General features: G+C 35.5%; 1 protein-coding gene across 1 annotated transcript; it reads left to right on the top strand.

Annotated features, from left to right (window-relative positions):
* The first annotated feature begins 356 nt into the window (after window positions 1-356).
* LOC128205172 (angiopoietin-1-like) lies at window positions 357-20,335 on the top strand. The gene is made up of 8 exons (XM_052906633.1): window positions 357-515; window positions 2,561-2,681; window positions 4,511-5,234; window positions 9,496-9,663; window positions 11,530-11,657; window positions 15,571-15,667; window positions 19,376-19,540; window positions 19,861-20,335. Exons 2-8 carry the CDS (start codon window positions 2,562-2,564, stop codon window positions 20,109-20,111), a joined length of 1,653 nt encoding a protein of 550 aa, XP_052762593.1. The 5' UTR covers window positions 357-515; window position 2,561; the 3' UTR covers window positions 20,112-20,335.
* The last annotated feature ends 563 nt before the right edge of the window (window positions 20,336-20,898 follow it).

Raw genomic sequence — 20,898 nt, 5'->3', positions numbered from 1 at the left:
ATACAAATATTGAATACAAAAGTAAATCATATTTCCTTATTTATCTAAATTCTTATTTTAATAATACATTAATGATCCCAAACAGAAATATAACATGTGTTCTACATCTTTCATAAATGTACTTTAAACTTTGAAGCTAAAACTAATGATTTAATGCATCTGATTGATCATAGAACGAAAATAAATAAAACTGCGAGATCAAAACAGTTCAACAATACTTATAATATTTCATCATTTGTTTAGAGATGACTTTACAGCTAAGTTGCTCTATATCCGGACACTTGTTGATGCATTGCTAAATGGTTTGTTGTTGATAAACATTATGTAAACCGCTGCAGTGTGCACGTATTATGGCACTTAAAAACATACGTGGGATGAGGCTCGAAATAGCTGCGTATATAAGACTGGTGGTTTATCCCAGCCATCAGAAACGCGGATGCCTGCTTGCTTGAAAACTGTGCCAAATATTTAGCTGGATAAAGTTAAAGTGGAGTAATCATTCCCATACGGACAAGGTATGTTTGCATATTTGTAAATTATTTTTATATATGAAAACCTCTTGAATTTTCAATTGTTCAGAGACACTTCATCAAACTATTATCATGTTAGTTTTATTTAATACATGTTAATTATGTTAATAGCACATATTTGGATTAGGGAGATATTCAACCTAAGGAAACACTAGTATTAACGAAAATAGGCCCGGTACAGACTACTTGGGAGATTGTATTTTTATTGAGAATGGTGTGGACATATTTCAATACAGAATAACAATGTATCAGGCTAATAAAAAATGTTTGAGATCTTTTTTATTGTTTACGTTATTACAAATAACTTTATAGTTTCTTTAATAATACATACCTGGTGCCAGTTTCACGATAATTGAAATGAGAGAAAATAGTTACCCACCCGAAATACAATTATCCGGTTAGAAAGCAATATCAACGTTCAACTCAGGTAGCAGAGAAGACTCCTCAGTTTGTAAAGTTGGTAGGGATTTAAGATGTCTGTTTCCTATTCTGAGGGAGTTTGTGAAGTTTATTTGCTGATAAGTTTACGGTCTCCCACTAAAAGTTTTTATTCCAATACAGGAGAAAGAAAGTGGTAAACTAGGCCCCAAATGCACCATTTTTCTGCGTGGGGATACCCACTAACCCCTCTGCCAACACTTTAAAACAACTAAGTTTCAGTTCTAAAGGAGGGGCCCAAATCAAAATGTTATGCCCCTTAGTACCGCTCTCCCGACCGTCAAATCCTGGACCGGCCCTGTTTATTATGATGCATGCGTGGTTTGTCTGTATTGATTTGTATATTGTGTTCATATCGTTTAATTGTTTGTTTGGCCTTAGACTCTTGCTATAGAATAGAGACTTCGTAGGTTGTGTGCTACTAGGCGTATCCCTATGGTTATAGAATTGGCCATGGCTTAAACTTGATAATTTCCCAAGTGGGAAGACTATTTGGCCGATTGCTTTAGCCCGAGGGTAATTTATATTTCACTGGGGCCATTATCAGCCAAACGCCTTGGTCAACAACACCTTAACCTGTATAATACATATGTTTTTGTGATAGGACATTAAAAGTTTACCAGCGAAATACGCAATGCAAGATGCAGCTAGTATTCATACATAGTCACATTTAAGATTATGAATTACTATTTAGCTATTTTGAGAAAAGGGACTAAACATCCATGCGGGGACGTTTGATCTGACTTTGTGGAAATGTAACAGGGTTTTGGATAAATTCAAAGCGATTTCTACACTAAATTTTCCACGATTGACGAGAATGCTTTTCCGGTCTTTTAATGATGCGCCAACAAGGCTGAAATATATTTTAGTATCATTTAAAACATCTTCGGCAACCCGACCCGACGCGCGTCAGCCAGAAACGAGCATTGCCGCACAGCATGCCCGAGGGTCGGACTTTTTGTTATCCGGACCGGAAAAAACATGATTAATGTTTTTCTTGCTTATCTAAAGTTATCAATTTGTTACTCAATTGACGTAGAAAACGCACACCAAAAAGCGCGTGTGATGTTGTTTACTGACGTCATGAAGCGCAGTAATTTTAAATCACAATAGTTTCTCTAAAAATCGCGTTTTTACCATTACAAGCTTTTCCTAGCGAAACGTCCCCCAGGTCTGAACGACGTACAGCGTTATCCGACACTGCATTCAAATTTGACAATCTAGTATTCCATGTTGCCCGAAGAAATTCAAATGTCACATAAACACCAATTGTTATATTGTTGTACGCAAACGATGAACACAGAGAAGGTTTAAATAATTCTTTTTATCATATTGCTATTATCATACAGCAGATGTAATAAGACAGTTGTTCGCTCATTTAAATTAAACGTAATCAGAACTATCATCTGCCATTCATATTTCCGAATCTTACGGTTCAGGAAAGCATCAATGAAAATGGATTGCATTCATTATAATACCGTGTTATTTGGCCATACTATAAAAGTAAATTTTAAATATTGAATCATTCACGTTATTTTTTTTCTATTTTTCTTGATTAAAAAGTACTGTTTTTATCAATTTGATGTTTTCAGAATGGTAAGGTTACGTCTCGTTGTTCTGTTGGCGATGCTTACAACCTGTCTTGCAGACAGGTTGGACGTGTTGGAAAGTCAGATGAAAAGTATGAAATATTTCCAGTCCTACGTTGAAGTGGTATGTAAAGATTATGTTATTGAAGACTTGCTTCCATGTCATTACTCGTATAGAGTTTGGCTGATCTGTTCTGTGATATTGTCTGAGGACGCTAGCCAGTCATTTCTACTTAATAGCTACAGATATATATTATACAGTTGTAGATTTTTGTTCAGGTCAATATGTTGTTTTGCTTGGCTGTCAAGTAATATTGATAGAGGACTCTAGCTTGTCACTCTATTTTGCAATTTTGACCTTGACGGCGCACTCAGATAGTCTTTGAATGTAAGAACCGTTTTCATTGGACGGCTTTTGAATTTTTCACGGCTGTCTTATGAAATAAGCTTTAATAACATGAATGACGTAATTAAGTGGCTTTCAAATGTGATTAAAAGTGTAAGTAGATTTCCCGCAAAAAAACACCAAAATTCGTTCAGGATTAATACACGTCTTTATTATCGAATTCACAGCGGTAAGTGTAATTGTTTAAGCTTCTGTATGTAGTGCATGCGAAAACGTTGCATGTTAGTCAATATTAAGGTTGTTTTAGTGGGGACTTTTGGTAGTTCTCGAACCTTTCCATTGTTTCTTAATATGCATTTTCAGTGTTTAATCTGCGTATATCGTCTGATTATGTAAGAATTGTTTGTAGCATTAGCTGTCATTAAAGTGATGTTTTGTGTATCTTTGTATTTTTCCTTTCTGATAATATAAAATGTTTAAGAGGTTGTTAATCATTTTAGGAATTATTTGACGTTGTTTAGGGCAGTGCAGTTCTGGGAATTTTTGGACATGTTTACTTTTTATATTTAATGATGTGTTTTCATGTAAAACTCTTAGAATTGTATTGAAATATCAAATTATTACATTTTTAACAATATCAAAGGATTGAATGGCCATATATTAGTGACAAGCTATCTGACGATCACCTGTGCATGTGGCAATTTCAAGAAAGTTTTCTTTTACAAACGAGATTTATTCTAATAAACGTTCAATAATAATTAAGTCTTTTCAACCAAACCTAAAATAAAGGTCAGTATTTAGGACAATAACAAACACAGCTTTTATTTCCCACATTTAAATGAGAAACATCGAGTGGTCGACTAAGATAAAGTGCTGACTCACGCTGACATTTAGCGGAATTGATCATTATTAACAAAAATGCAAAATGAACTGATTTCAAAATTACTGTTAAAATATAGGCTTCTTAATAATGTACAATGTCAGTGCATAGTCATATCATTGCTGCATGTTGAACCCAGCAAAGTCCCATCCATTAATGATTAGTGGAAGAAGTTTCAATAGTAAGTAAAGGAAGATATGCGTACATTTTTTAAGCAACATGTCGTTAGCATTGAAACATACATATTTTGTTTCAACACAAATAAAATACTTCACCAAATAATCACCAAAATTTATAAAAAGTAGTTTTTTTCCTCAAGCAAGAGTGTGAACAATCAAATGTTTTCATTTCACTCAAGCCATTTTAAAATGATAAAGTTATCATTCACCAACATTTGATGTTTTTTCATCAATATGCATGAGCTAAATTTAAATTTCATATCTACACATCAATCATGTGTTACAGGTCCAGTTTGAATGATTAGACCCAAAGCACGCGCGGTAACGAGGCTTTGCCAAGTTACTAGCCACGCAGAATGCTCGTATATTGGCATTGGTATCCGGACAGTAAACACATGATTAATGATAAAATAGTTCATATGATTGTGTATCATAGCTTTAATATGTTGTCGTAATTAACAACTGATAACATGTCTGTTTTCAACTTCGGCTTCTATTGCCCGTTACATATCTGTTATTGAAACTGTGTGTGCATTTGTTCGTTTCAGACATTGAACACAATTGAAGGAAATGTTGGTTCATTAACTGAAAGAGTCTCAAAGCTTGAATCAATTGTTGCCACGTCCGGTACTGATAATGACAGTAACGGTTCAAGGGCCGGGAGTTCTGGGAGAGAAACATATACACAACTTGAAATTAAAGATATAAGACATACACTCGAAATGTACCAACATGCGTTTGCGAGACAAAAAAAAGAGTTAATCGACGTGAATGTTCTTGTTAATGACACATTATCGGTCTTGCATTCCAATGTATCCGTAACGCTAAGATCTGTATTGAACAACGTCAGCGACTATGTGCAAAATAACGCTGAAAGTATTTCAGCTACTTTAAAAAAGGTTAACAATACAATAGTTGAAAGTGGGCGGCAATTGCGCTCTGATATTTTGATATATTTGGGCAATATTAGCTCCGAGATTAAAACCGATTTGGCCATGCACATTAAAGGGGAAAAACAAGAAAACAATAAAACATTGCTTGGTTTAAATTCACAAGTCCTAGAACATATCGCAAATGAATCAGATACACTTGAACATTTTAAAACAAGTATACTTCAAGACGTATATGCAGCACGGGCACACGTCCAAAACGAAACAATTGAGCTAGAAAGAAAGGTTGAAGAGCTTATAGGCAGAGCAAATGAAGTTGTTGGCATCATTGATGAGCAGAGATCTACAATAGAAGATGGTATCATGGTCACCATTAGGGCACGTAAGTTACTTATAGCTGACGTGAGGAAAGTAGTTGTCTTCGTGTTTAAAGTAGTAGAGATGCAAACGAATGGCAAAACTGATATTGGTATATTCGGTAATACTTTCGATCGAATATTCGAATATTCGATTACCAAAATGAATATTTAAGAAATGAAGTAAACTACTGTTATTGTTCACTACAGTAATAGCCGGCGCATTTGATATAACCGGAGCACACGACGGACCCTTATTTTCCCCAAAATTATACTAAATAAATCCAACAAAAAGCAATCATGAAATTTTGAACAAACAGAAATCCAAAATAATTTAAATTCCACAGCATTCATCTTTGTTAACAAGGCCATGAACGTAAATTCCCGGTTGAATGCCGTGATGCTCCAGCGGATGGTCATTCTGAAGGACGCGCAGCCTCGTTCTGAGATTGAACTCTACTAAAAATAACCATGGAAACAGCAAACTTACTCGGGAATTATTTAAATAATAAAACGAAATAAAAACCTGAATAGTTTACTCATCTATTGTACAACAATGTTACACTTCAAGCGCGGACGTTATATTGAAACATGGAAAATAGTTAAGAGCACATGACTAACACATGTCATTAATATCATTACGGCGTTTTGAGCAATATTGCAAAGCTTATTTGGCAGCCATGACACCACTTTGTTGGCTGATTCCGTTTATCCTTTATTGGCATGGTAATAAAACTTTACCGAAAATAATTGAAACTTGTTTGATGTCACTTGCCTAATAGGCAATTTTGGTGAAATTTGGGATACTGTTTATACTCGCGACAAAATGTCTCTAATTATATGACGTTCACGCCTCTGGCATTAGGGATCAATCGTTGTAAAAACAAGACAGGCGTATATATACAACACATTTGCAGGCAAAAGGTTTAATAAAATATCAAACAAAAAACATCGAATATTCGAATACCGATTTTGACACTCGAATATCAAACGTTCCATCGAATATTCGAATATTCGTTTGCATCCCTAGTTTAAAGCAATTACTTTTTCTGCTATCTGTAATATTTGCTTTAATCTTTCATGATTAGGCTATAGAACAGGCTCATAGAAAAGATAATGTATGTATTTGATCAATGTTACTGTGTAAACCTTTATGTACTTTGTCACTATAAAATTAAGTTCATATGCCATTTGGTGATTTTCTATGCCACGAGTAGAAAATAAAGTCGCACTTTATTTATAAGTAGTGTAGTTAAAGGATCAAAATTATATTATAGTCACAGTCATGTGATACATTCGACGGTAGTCACAGTCATGTAATACATTCAACAGTAGTCACAGTCATGTGATACATTCAACAGTAGTCCCAGTCACGTGATACATTCAACAGTTGTCACAGTCACGTGATACATTCAACAGGAGTCACAGTCATGTGATAAATTCAACAGTAGTCACAGTCATGTGATACATTCAACAGTAGTCACAGTCGTGTGATATATTCAACAGTAGTCACAGTTATGTGATACATTCAACAGTACTCAGAGGCATGTGATACATTCAACAGTAGTCACAGTCATGTGATGCAGTCAACAGTTGTCACAGTCATGTGATACATTCAACAGTAGTCACAGTCATGTGATACATTCAACAGTAGTCACAGTCCTATGATGCAGTCAACAGTATTCACAGTCATGTAATATATGCAGGAGTAGTCACAGTCATGTGAAACATTCAACAGTAGTCTCAGTCATGTGATACACTCAAGAGTAGTCACAGTCATGTGATACATGCAGCAATAGTCACAGTCATGTGATACATTAAACAGGAGTCACATACATGTTATACATTCAACAGTAGTCATAGTCATGTGATACATTCAACAGTAGTATTCACACTCATGTGATACATTTAACAGTAGTCAACAGTAGTCACAGTCATGTGATACATGCAGCAGAATTCACACTCATGTGATACATGCAGCAGTAGTCACAGTCATGTGATACATTTAACAGTATTCATACTCATGTGATACATTAAACAGTATTCATACTCATGTGATACATTCAACAGGAGTCACAGTCATGTTATATATGCAGCAGTAGTCACAGTCATGTGATACATTTAACAGTAGTCACAGCCTGCAGTTGTGTTGATGCACTGTCTATTATATATTGTTATATTCTCTATTTTGTTCACAATATCTGGAGTGACTGGTCGTCATGGTTTTCCTTTCTAACGATTGCAGCAAAAGTAGTCAATCGACCTGCGTTGTGCAACTGCCGTTAAATATTGTTCTATTTTTCTATCTAGTTCACATTTCCTGGAGTGACTGGTCTGCATGGTCCGACTGTTCTCAGTCGTGTGACAAGGGCAATAGAAGTAGATACAGGTCATGTGATGTACCTCCGCCTTTTATTGATGGCGTTTGCATTGGCAATGATACTGATACAGAGGATACATACTGTTCTCAGTTATGTGATACTTTCAACAGTAGTAACAGTCATGTGATGCAGTCAACAGAAGTCACATTCATGAATATGTGTAGCACTAGTCACAGTCATGTGAAATATTCAAAGGTAGTCTCAGTCATGTGATACATTCAACAGTAGTCACAGTCATGTGATACATTCAACAGTAGTCATAGTCATGTGATACATGCAGCAGTAGTCACAGTCATGTGATACATTCAACAATAGTCACAGTCATGTGATGCATTCAACAGTAGTCACCGTCATGTGATACATTCAACGGTAGTCACAGTCATGTGATACATTAAACATTCGTCACAGTCATGTGATACATGCAGTAGTCACAGTCATGTGATACATTCAACAGTAGTCACAGTCATGTGATACATTCAACAGTAGTCACAGTCATGTGATACATGCAGCAATTGTCACAGTCATGTGATACATTCAACAGTATTTACAGTCATGTGATACATTCAACTGTAGTCACAGTCATGTGATACATTCAACAGTAGTCACAGTCATGTGATACATTAAACAGTCGTCACTGTCATGTGATACATGCAGTAGTAGTCACAGTCATTTGATACATTCAACAGTATTCACACTCATAAGATACATTCAACAGTAGTCACAGTCATGTTATACATTCAACAGTAGTCACAGTCATGTGATACATGCAGCAATTGTCACAGTCATGTGATACATTCAACAGTATTTACAGTCATGTGATATATTCAACAGTAGTCACAGTCATGTGATACATTCAACAGAAGTCACAGTCATGTGATACATTAAACAGTCGTCACAGTCATGTGATACATTCAACAGTCGTAACAGTCATGTGATTCATTCAACAGTATTCACACTCATATGATACATTCAACAGTAGTCAAAGTCATGTGATACATGCAGCAGTAGTCACAGTCATGTGATAAATTCAACAGTAGTCACAGTCATGTGATACATGAGGCAGTATTCACTGTCATGTGATATATTCAACAGGAGTCACAGTCATGTGATACATTCAGCAGTATTCACAGTCATGTGATACATGCGGCAGTAGTCACAGTCATGTGATACATGTAGCAGTACTCACAGTCATGTGATACATGCAGTAGTAGTCACAGTCAGCAGATACATACAACAGGAATCACAGTCATTTGATACATGCAGCAGTAGTCACAGTCATGTGATACATTCAACAGTAGTCACAGTCATGTGATACATTCAACAGTAGTCACAATCATGTAATACATTCAAAGGTAGTCATAGTCATGTGACACATCAAACAGTATTCACAGTTATGTAATACATGCAACAGTAGTCACAGTCATGTGATACATGCAGCAGTAGTCACCGTCATGTGATACATTCAACATTTGTCACAGTCATGTGATACATTCAACAGTAGTCACAGTCATGTGATACATGCAGCTGTATTCACAGCCATGTGATACATTCAACAGTATTCACTGTTATGTAATATATGCAGCAGTACTCACAGTCATGTGATACATGCAGCAGTAGTCACAGTCATGTGATACTTGCAGCAGTAGTCACAGTCATGTGGTACATTCAACAGTATTCACAGTTTTGTTATATATGCAGCAGTACTCACAGTCATGTGATACATTCAACAGGAGTCACAGCCTGTGTTGATGCACTGTCTATTATATATTGTTCTATTCTCTGTTTTGTTCACAATATCTGGAGTGACTGGTCGTCATTGTTTTCCTTTCTAACGATTGCAGCAAAAGTAGTCAAACGACCTACGTTGTGCAACTGCCGTTAAATATTGTTCTATTTTTCTATCTAGTTCACATTTCCTGGAGTGACTGGTCTGCATGGTCCGACTGTTCTCCGTCATGTGGCAAGGGCAAAAGAAGTAGATACAGGTCGTGTGATGTACCTCCGCCTTTTACTGATGGCGTTTGCATTGGCAATGATACTGATACAGAGGAATGTGTCATTCAAGAGTGTCCTGGTGAGTACGTTATGGTGACAGATGCATAGTCTCTTATCAGTAACTACCGAAATACAGTAAATTTAAAAACACTCATGTTTCTCTTAGTGTAGTGTATTCATTTACCTCCTCATACCATATCATGTTTTCAAACCGAGTAACAATCTAAACGGCAGTTTGAATAATAGTTTTTATTATGGAGCAATATTGTTTTTGGGATACAAGTCTTTATGATTTTATCATTGTTTTATATTGAATAACAGTACTACAGGCGTGACATAATCAAACCATTTATTTAAGCTTTATTGTCAATCTGATTGCATTTTAGTTTAATTTTATAAAGAAATTTTCTGTTTAATTGGAAGGAACACATCTGGGAGCAGACATTATTACAATCATTTGCTTGACATAATTCATAACATTCACGTTTCATTTCTCACAGACAATATACTACAGCAACAAGTTTAATCATAATTTGAAAATTATAAAATGTTAAATTGCATGCAGATCTACAAAGAACAAATTATGACTATTATTTCCGCAAAGAAAAGTCAATGACTTGTGTTTATCACCAAAGGAAATACCATTTAAAATTGTCTTGATTGAAATATGATCATACATTAACAAATATCAACACATATTTTACTTACAGCGTTAAAAATAACCAAACATGAAGTCACTGATTTAGGGCGTGAATGTGTATAGTTCATATGTTTGGGGTAAATCATCGAAATAACATCATAGAAAAATATACACTTTCCGTGTCACATCTACCGGCTACCATTTAAACTCTAAGTCTCATCCTGTACTACATTTAAACTAATCTAAATCGCATTCTGCACTATATCGTATATCATCTTACTCGTATCCTGCACTACATCTTATCTCATCTTACTCGTATCCTGTACTACATCTTATCTCATCTTACTCGTATCCTGCACTACATCTTATCTCATCTTACTCGTATCCTGTATTACATCTTATCTCATCTTACTCGTATCCTGTACTACATCTTATCTCATCTTTCTCGTATCCTGTACTACATCTGATCTCATCTTACTCGTATCCTGTACTACATCTTATCTCATCTTACTCGTATCCTGTACTACATCTTATCTCATCTTACTCGTATCCTGTACTACATCTTATCTCATCTTACTCGGATCCTGTATTACATCTTATCTCATCTTACTCGTATCCTGTACTACATCTTATCTCATCTTTCTCGTATCCTGTACTACATCTTATCTCATCTTACTCGTATACTGTACTACATCTTATCTCATCTTACTCGTATCCTGTACTACATCTTATCTCATCTTAGTCGTATCCTGTACTACATCTGATCTCATCTTTCTCGTATCCTGTACTACATCTGATCTCATCTTTCTCGTATCCTGTACTACATCTGATCTCATCTTACTCGTTTCCTGTATTACATCTTATCTCATCTAACTCGTATCCTGTACTACATCTTATCTCATCTTACTCGTATCCTGCACAACATCTAAACTGCACACTACATGAGAAATTACGCCATTAAAAGATTATGCCTATATAGTTGGTGTCTGTCGGTACTTTTTGTTTAGTTTTGTTTAGTGTCAGACAGGCGTCATAATTGCCTAAAAATAACAAAGCAGCACATAAAAAAGGTGTTATTGAATTCCCACGCTTTCTACTTTCAGCGTAGTTAAATGAAAAGTATTCAGACAAGGTAAATCCTCCATATGGATCTACATGCTTCGTTGAAAAATGACCGAGGTGCGCCGATGAATGTCACACTGAATTCGAATAACAAGTCAAACGTTTTGTTATCGTTATCATGGTCATTATGTCAGTATGGTATATTGCTATTCAAACATATTCGCATGTTGTTTTTGTTTCTAGTGGACTGCTACGACCTTCACAAACAGAACCAAGGACTACCCAGTGGTGTGTATAACGTGTCGCTATGGAGAAGTCACGTGGGTATCCGGGTGTTTTGTGACATGACGACTGCTTCAGGTGGTTGGACGGTAAAAAAAAACATGTCAATAAATTTTTTCACAAAAAAATACAATCGTTCAAAGAAGTTGTCACGTTGACGCAGCATTCTTATTTATGGAAACGGCATTAGATAATATAGTTAAATATGCGTGTGCGTGCTTTTGTGTGTGTGTGTGTGCGTGTGTGTGTGTGTGTGTGTGTGCGTGTGTGTGTGTGTGTGCGTGCGTGCGTGCGGGCGCGTGCGTGTGTGCGTGCGTGCGTGTGTGTGTGTGTGTGTACGTGCCTACATACGTGCTTGCGTGTGTGTGTTTTAGCTCAGCTGAGCTCTTTGTGCTAAGCATTAGCTTTTGTGATAGGAAAATTGTTCGTCAACTGTTCCTTTCAAACAACTTCTTCTCCTTACCCACTAGGACTATTTGCAACAAACTTTACAGGAAAGTTCCGTTGGTAGACATCTTCTTAATTTCTTCAATAAAAGTCATTCCATGCCGATGGCAATCGATAGGAAATACTTTGAAACACTGCTCAGAGTTTACTAGCCCGGGTTGAACATAATTTCACAGAAATTTTCATTGACATTGTTCTGTCAAAATGCCGTGGTACCCAGCTCCCCTTAATCGATTAGCAAAAGCGGCCGAAGGACGGGAACCATCGGAAAAGCGTTGAGTGTTCCGGTGGTTCCCGCCCTTCGGCCGATTTCGCTAATCGATGAAGGGGAGCTGGGTACCACGGTTTTTTTAAAAGAACAATGTCTGGCTAGCGCTTGTGATAATTCGCATTTTGAAGCATTTTCGTCGTATACCGTTTCTCTCGACAAGAATACTGGTTTTAACGTGTATATAACGGGCCACTGCATCTATGAGCCAGGTATTTTGTTTGTAGCTTACAAAGAAGTTATCATTTTCGACGAGAATTGGTCTTTGTTAACCTTTTCGCCGGGCGAACATTCTTCACATGTTTAATGTTACAGTATAGGGTATTTTTGAATTTTGTCAAATCTCGTTTTATGTTTATGGCAATGTATTATTTTTGTGATATACATGTTTAAGTATGTATAAAATATAATTTTGGCTAGTTGAAATTATTTATTGTGACTTTAATGAGCCTTTGTCATCAAGCAACTGTGGTTAACTGTATAAAGAGAAACCTTTGAAAATTTCTCCCAAAATATTCTGGCCAATTAAAAATTAATAAAATAGAAATATTCCTTAGGCTACCATATATCACTTTCTTCACCTCATGTGGATTCGTTAAAATGGAGTGCCAGGTCGGCGGGGCTACTTTTCACTACATGTTTATATGGAAAACTTGAGAAACCATTTTTCCGATTTCAAATTATTTTCACAGGAAGTATCCTTAGGTGAACCTTTTATCAAAATATAACTCTTTTTAAAAAAATACAATATATATATTTTTATTTCATTTTTTTATATTTTTGTTATATTTAATTTATTATGCATTTTTAAAAAACAACAACATACTATTGATCATCATTTTATTTTTACTCAATCATTGAAGATATCAACTTCAAACTCTATGAACTTATTCACCGTAACAATGTTTTGTAATAGTTATGGCCCTCCGGAACGTTTTAAATAAACATATATTTTCCATATTGTATACGTCCGTTTAAAGCGGAATGTATTAGAGTTTCACCTGTAGCATTTTGCCGGGCGGCGTCAGTTTGTTGTCCGATCAATAACTTTAGAAACTTATGTCCAATCAAATGAGCAATATAGGGTTATTTTGGCCCTCTTGATTGTGTAGTAATACCTATTGTACTGCGTGTATCAATAATGTTTGTTATACATTTTTCGGTAATTAGTTGTTTAAAAGGTTAATCATTAACAATGTTCTGAAATGTTCTTGCTCGCTCAATAACGCTATTTGACCAAACACCTTAACATCATTTCATCAATGTTTAAGGATATATCTATGTTTTGAAGTGGATGGTTTCAGTGGTAGTAATATAGTTTTCAGAATGAAAATAAAATAATTATGAACGAAAACCATGTTATGGATACATACTAGTTATGTCACCCTTGAAATATGAGTATTTATTTGCAAATTTTGGCCTTTCTCTCTGTCGTGAGACCAGGTTTGGTTAACACAATAACTCAAAAACAATGTGCCATTGTACCATACAACATATGTTCTTGACCAGTAGCTGATCGATATTCTTACTGTGTCAATATGTGTGAAGGGTCAAAGTCGAAACCAACAGTGTTTTGAACAAATGTTGTACCTACGATCATGAAACAGCATAGGTAGATGACCCCTTTTGCCATTTAGGTTAGCAGATCAAAATAACATCCAAATGTATTGTAAAATATCTAAGCACAGTATCACAAGAACTGTTGGACTATTAGCCGTGAAACTGTAAAGTTGTGTTGTAATCGACCGGTAGATGAACCTTTTTATGTTTTCGGTATCGAGATCAAGACTCAACGTCATTTGAACTGTGTTTTAAAACCATTGTCCGCACAGGAATCTGAAACTAACTTGACATATTGAACATGTCCTTTATATCACCCTAAGTATCAGCGTTGATGTTAGTGCGTTTCTTCTTAAAACACGACAATCCAGCACATGTTTTGCGCTCAGTGGTAATAAATGACAAATTCACAAACCTCTCTTGTTTAGGTGATTCAGCACAGACATGATGGCTCAGTGGACTTATGTCTCTTGTTTAGGTTATTCAGCACAGATATGATGGCTCAGTGGACTTATGTCTCATGTTTAGGTTATTCAGCACAGATATGATGGCTCAGTGGACTTTTGTCTCTTGTTTAGGTCATTCAGCACAGATACGATGGCTCAGTCGACTTATGTCTATTGTTTAGGTCATTCAACACAGTTATGATGGCTCAGTGGACTTATGTATCTCGTTCAGGTCATTCATCACAGATATGATGGCTCAGTGGACTTTTGTCTCTTGTTCAGGTCATTCAGCACAGATATGATGGCTCAGTCGACTTATGTCTCTTGTTCAGGTCATTCAGCACAGATATGATTGCTCAGTCGACTTATGTCTCTTGTTTAGGTCATTCAGCACAGATATGATAGCTCAGTGGACTTATGTCTCTTGTTTAGGTCATTCAGCACAGATAGATAGCACAGTGGACTTATGTCTCTTGTTTAGGTCATTCAGCACAGATATGATGGCTCAGTGGACTTATGTCTCTTGTTTTGGTCATTCAGCACAGATATGATGGCTCAGTAGACTTATGTCTCTTGTTTAGGTGATTCAGCTCAGATATGATGGCTCAGTGGACCTATGTCTCTTGTTTAGGTTATTCAGCACAGATATGATGGCTCAGTGGACTTATGTCTCTTGTTTAGGTTATTCAGCACAGATATGATAGCTCAGTGGACTTATGTCTCTTGTTTACGTTATTAAGCACAGATATGAAGGCTCAGTGGACTTATGTCTCTTGTTTAGGTTATTCAGCACAGATATGATGGCTCAGTGGATTTATGTCTCTTGTTTAGGTTATTCAGCACAGATATGATGGCTCAGTGGACTTATGTCTCTTTTTTAGGTCATTAAGCACATATATGATGGCTCAGTGGACTTATGTATCTTGTTTAGGTTATTAAGCACATATATGATAGCTCAGTGGACATATGTCTCTTGCTTAGGTTATTCAGCACAGATATGATGGCTCAGTGGACTTATGTCTTTTGTTTAGGTTATTAAGCACAGATATGATGGCTGAGTGGACTGATGTCTCTTGTTTAGGTTATTCAGCACAGATATGATGAATCAGTAGACTTATGTCTCTTGATTAGGTTATTCAGCACAGAAATGATGGCTCAGTGGACTTATGCCTCTTGGTTTGGTTATTAAGCACATATATGATGGCTCAGTAGACTTATGTCTCTTGTTTAGGTTATTCATCTCAGAAATGATTGCTCAGTTGACTTTTGTCTCTTCTTTAGGTTATACAGCACAGATATGATGGCTCAGTGGACTTTTATAGGAACCTTTATGAGTATACCCATGGATTTGGAGACGTCAGTACGGAGTTTTGGCTAGGTAAGTTTAGAATACTAATAGAAAACAGCTCAAAAGCAATACTCAAGATTTCGACGTTTCAAGCCGACCGTTGGCAATATCTTTAAAAGTGTAAATGAGTTGAGCAAATATCACACACGAATGTTGTTGTTTTCGAATTTTGCTTTCATTTAAATTCAAAACATTAGACAATATGAATACAAAATGAATAAAGATGTGTTAAGACAAGATGTTTCAGACTACTCATTCAATAAATCCACAAGACCTTGTTCATTCCATTCAGTTTTGACAAACATACTTATTCATATTGTCAAAATACTTTTGAAATGAAACAGTTATCGCTGATGAAATAGTTATTCGTTAAATGTGTTCAACGCAAGACAAAACAATCAGCATAGTTTGTTTTACCTTTGTACCTCAAAACTAAATGAAACTATCATTTTGAATTTTTTGGCCGTTCCCCACTCTAACATCTTGACACATATACACACGTGCACGCACGCACGCACGCGCGCACACACACACACACACACACACACACACACACACACACGTTGTGTTGATTAAGACCCTTTCAATAAAATGTAATGTTTTACAGCATAATTACAGAACCAATATCAGTAATCGGTACGGGCTCAGAAAGCTAAAGTAATTCTTACGCATGTGTGTGTGTGCGTGGTTTGTTTTGACCAAACCGTTTCTTAGCCTATTTTAGGTATGTTTGTTTATTTTAGAGTGGTAAGACTTAAGACATCATGGCAGTTACCTTGATAATAATAATAATAATAATAATAATAATAATAATAATAATAATAATAATAATATAATAATTATAATTATAATAATAATAATAATAATGATAATAATAATAATAATAATAATAATAACAATAATAATAATAATAATAATAATAATAATAATAATAATAATAATAATAATAATAATAATAATGAAATCTTTTTTTAAGAAGATAACACATTATGACATAATTACAATGTCAACTATAAAACATCATATTTTAAATATTGCCTTCTAAAACAAAACATAATGACAAACAGCTTTACACAATTCACACATTTATACATACTATTATTCAAATGTCATCAAAAACTATAAACAACAAGTCACATAAAGCATTAATGAATAAATAAACATTTTATGTTAAATACAAGAACACATGAAAACTATCATTCAAATAGCAGAAAGGATGAAAATAAATAAATCACATAAAACATTAATGAGGTTTGTTCAAGTTGAAGTTTAAATCATTAAAAGTGAATTTTCATAAAGTAATATATTATATCTGAGAGTTAATATTCTGCCATTACTTGTAAACAAACTGAACGCAATTAACGTTTAAAAGTTAATACGGGAAATGTCAACCTTCAGAGTAACTTTTTTTTCGTATTTTGTCCTTGAAATGACCATGGCCTAAATGTTAAGGAGCATAAATATTACTTATTTTATTCCAAGTTTATACGTCCAATTGTAGACTTTCTTTTCAACACATGACCGTGAAAAGAATAATGTGCCAAAACATAACGTAGTCCCTTTAAATCCTGTCAAAAACAAAAGCATGTTATATTGTTCAAATGTTTATTTATGAACAAATCGAACAAATAATGACATGCTTTATCACCTGAATAACAATAAATAAAAGTAATGAATGACGTACACGTTGATCATGACCTACGTACATACAATATGTACAAACAGCGAAAATCAACTATGTTGACATAGATACAATTAATTTGTAGTCTTTACTACGTTGACAACAAATCATATATGTTGAAAAGATTAACATTATGCAAAGTAATGATTCATGATTTTAATACGTCGTATTCCAAATTGATCTAAACTTGAAAGAAGTGATATCGTCCACCGGGGCACTTTCGACATAGAATAATGAGTTTATTACAATCTCTCGGTCGGAATGAGGTTCTCTATTGGGGCCTCAACCGCGGGTGGCGCCGAGGCCTCAATTTGCAGCAACCCGTCCTTATAGAGGGTGGATTTTAGGCTTTTGGATCAACGTTTTTCGGTAGCGTGTAGTTTCGTATGAACTCCATGTGACTGCCTTGCCTGTGCGGTCCTCCTCGTGCTTCGCGTGCACGTTCTGGACGTTTCCGGTGGTCTTAACTGTGATTTCTTCCGGTTTGAATTTGTCACAGTTGAAACGGAGCGACAACTTCCGGTTGCCCTCGGGGTCCGTAACGAATGGTTGCGCGACCTGGAGCTCTGGAACTTCAGCGTCTAGGTCATGCATCTCACGACGGATGCGGTCCAATTTTCGGTCAAATCGGCTCACGGAATCGTCGAAACTGTAATGAAAGAAGTGAAATTTTGAGAAACACTGAACAGAATCTATTTATCGTTAACCTTATTTATTCTAATTTTTTCGCCTTCGACACAGGCCATACGACTAATTCTTTTTAATAAAATGCGTATATAAGTTGATCTCAGACAAACCGTATGCAATTTGAAAATTAAATAAAAAATATTTATAAGTCTGGAAATTCATTTCACCTTTCGTTAACACCAATTTGATTCTTTTTTTTTCTAAAAAAATACATATTTTTCACATTAAGTGGAAGATCATATTTTAACAACTGATACAAGTTTCATAATTATAAAAAGGATGTAAGACAAAAGAGATGAATTAACAAAATAAAAATAAAAAGGCTTTAATATCAAAACTGACCGTGAAATATATTTCCATATCGGGATGCACGTGTGTACAAATATCCCACATGTTTTCGTGTAGAATGATTCAAACTTCCTGTGTTAACCAACGAGAATGACCAAAATGCTTGAAAAGGTTGCGAAAGGAAATCGGGACAGACAGACGCTATAAAGTTAGAGTGACATAAATCCTCTGTAATAACCATAATCAATTGTCGTTTTTTTCCAAACAAAATGCTGTCAGAAACTTATATCTGATATACAATCCCAAAACCATTAAAATATTTAGAATAATGAAGGTATATAATAAATAAGTTATATAACATTGTTCTGAACAAAACGGGGTATACAAGGACTCGTTCATAGGTGGGAAACCATACGTCTGGCTCGTCTGATATGATTTTCCCAGCTGCAAACTCATCCAAATTGTATCTCAGTATGGTACTGTACAATGTTAAATAATCTATAAATACATTAAATTTCCCAATCATCTTGTTTGTTACCTAACATAATAAATAAAATATACACGAATTTATGAAATTGTCAGATTTTTGTTTTTGTCTTTTTACCTTGTAAACATTTTCAATAGCCTTAGAGGATAGTTTGTTCCATGTTTAAAGTTTATTATACATATATTTAAATTGTTATTTGTTTGCATTTGATAGTTTTAATATATGCAGTAATACTAATCATTGAGTAAGAAAATTTCGATCATCTTGGCTGTTGCCTTGGTAACCATGGTTTCCACCATGATGCCAACTGTCTACCCTTGCTAGAAAAAACTTACGACATCCCCATACACAAACAAACCAAGAAACGCTGTTGACACAAATCCTCACAAATACCTCGATGGACTATACTGATTGAACTACACCAATTATCTCAGAATCTTGATTAAATAATTGGTAATTCCTGAATAACGCTCTTCAAAATTATAAAATATCTTCTATTAATCTCTATTTCAATTAATACCATGTTTAAAAAATTATCATAGTATTGAACGTTTCCGGTCAACCAACTCATTGATGGATGTTCACGGTTTTGCAGGCCTAAGTTACATCAAAGAAATAGCTGATAAAGGGAACACCACAATAAGAATGGAGGTATCGGCAGCAGACGGAAGTTCAGCGTATGAGGAGTGGCCGGAATTTCGTCTCGGTGTCGCTCCTACATACACCCTCCATGTCGGTGGCCGTGGCACAGGAACAGCCGGTATGGTCCAATATTGATTCAAATGTCGTCATGTATTTCCACTGCTTTAATAATACGGGTACAATAATGGCAGTGCGATAGCATGGTTTTGTTACATATATAACCTTCTTATATATATATTTGTTACAATTAAATATATGATTATATATATATATATATATATATATGAAGGTTGCATACTTAGTATTTTCTTTAATCAGTCTTAAATAGCCTGTTATTTTAAAAAAGTTAAATTAAAAATGGTAAGTCATAAAACACACAATTGAAGTAAAAATGTAAGCATGTTAAGGTTATTAGTCTGAGATATACTTCTGTTGAAGGGGATCTAAGGCGATACTTCGAACGATATAACAATGGCTCGGACTTCACTGCCAAGGGAAGCTTCTGCGGGGATAAAGTCCATGGAGGATGGTGGTATAGAGGCTGTACGTATATCAACCTGAACGGCGAGTACGTCACGCCGGGCACGAGGTCCGGATATGGCAGCGGGTGGGGCGGAATGGTCTACCCCAGTTTCAGATACAAGTCGTCACTGAAAACGTCAACAATAATGATCAAAAGAAATGATTAAGTGGAATAGTACTCACAATTACATTTAAAGTGTGGTGAATAAAACGTGCATACTATAACTGTTCGAATTAAACAAACCTTTCCTTTATTTTTCCAAATATTGTCTTTTAACCTTAGAAAATCAATATTAAAAAGTATGTTATGCATGTTTATCTTTGTATGTGTTCTGTATTCCATTGTCTTTATTATTTGTTTCCATGTATGGAATACAGTTGTTTCAATTAGGATATTATGTTAAAAATATACCCATACGAGTCAACCTGTCTCTTTCAAAAAAGAGTCAATGACGATGTATGAGATAGTAAAATGGCGTGTAAGCTTGTTTATACTCGCACTCGGGCCTTGCCCGTTCGGCGAGTCCTCCGATAAGATTGATAGTCATTTTAGGTTTTCGGAGCATAGTGCACAGACATAATAAACCCTGGTTAGAGCTACCTGGTTATTCAACGTACACCAGTGTATGGCACTGTAACACGGGACTCCCATTTAACGTCCCTCCCGGACGATTAGTTTTTTTTAGTGGTTCAGTTGGGAATTGAAATTGCGACCCCTGGATTGACAATCAAGTGTACTACCACTAGACCACGGATCCGCCGCTGAGAGAATAATCAATTGGAACAAGAAACAAACAAACACGAAACTGTTATTACACACGACAACCGTGGCTGTCAGACTTTCAACCCCAAGATCGTTAAAACCCTTATCAAAAAGGATACTTTTTAATTTCAATTATCAAAGACTCTTCAACTCCTGCTTGGTTAGACTTTCCAACACTTATATTGAAGGCT

This window comes from Mya arenaria, chromosome 10 (genome assembly GCF_026914265.1).
Source record: "Mya arenaria isolate MELC-2E11 chromosome 10, ASM2691426v1".
Classification (NCBI taxonomy): Eukaryota; Metazoa; Mollusca; class Bivalvia; order Myida; family Myidae; genus Mya; species Mya arenaria.
Note: the sequence above shows the minus strand (reverse complement) of the source record. Positions and strands in the feature narration are given on the sequence as shown.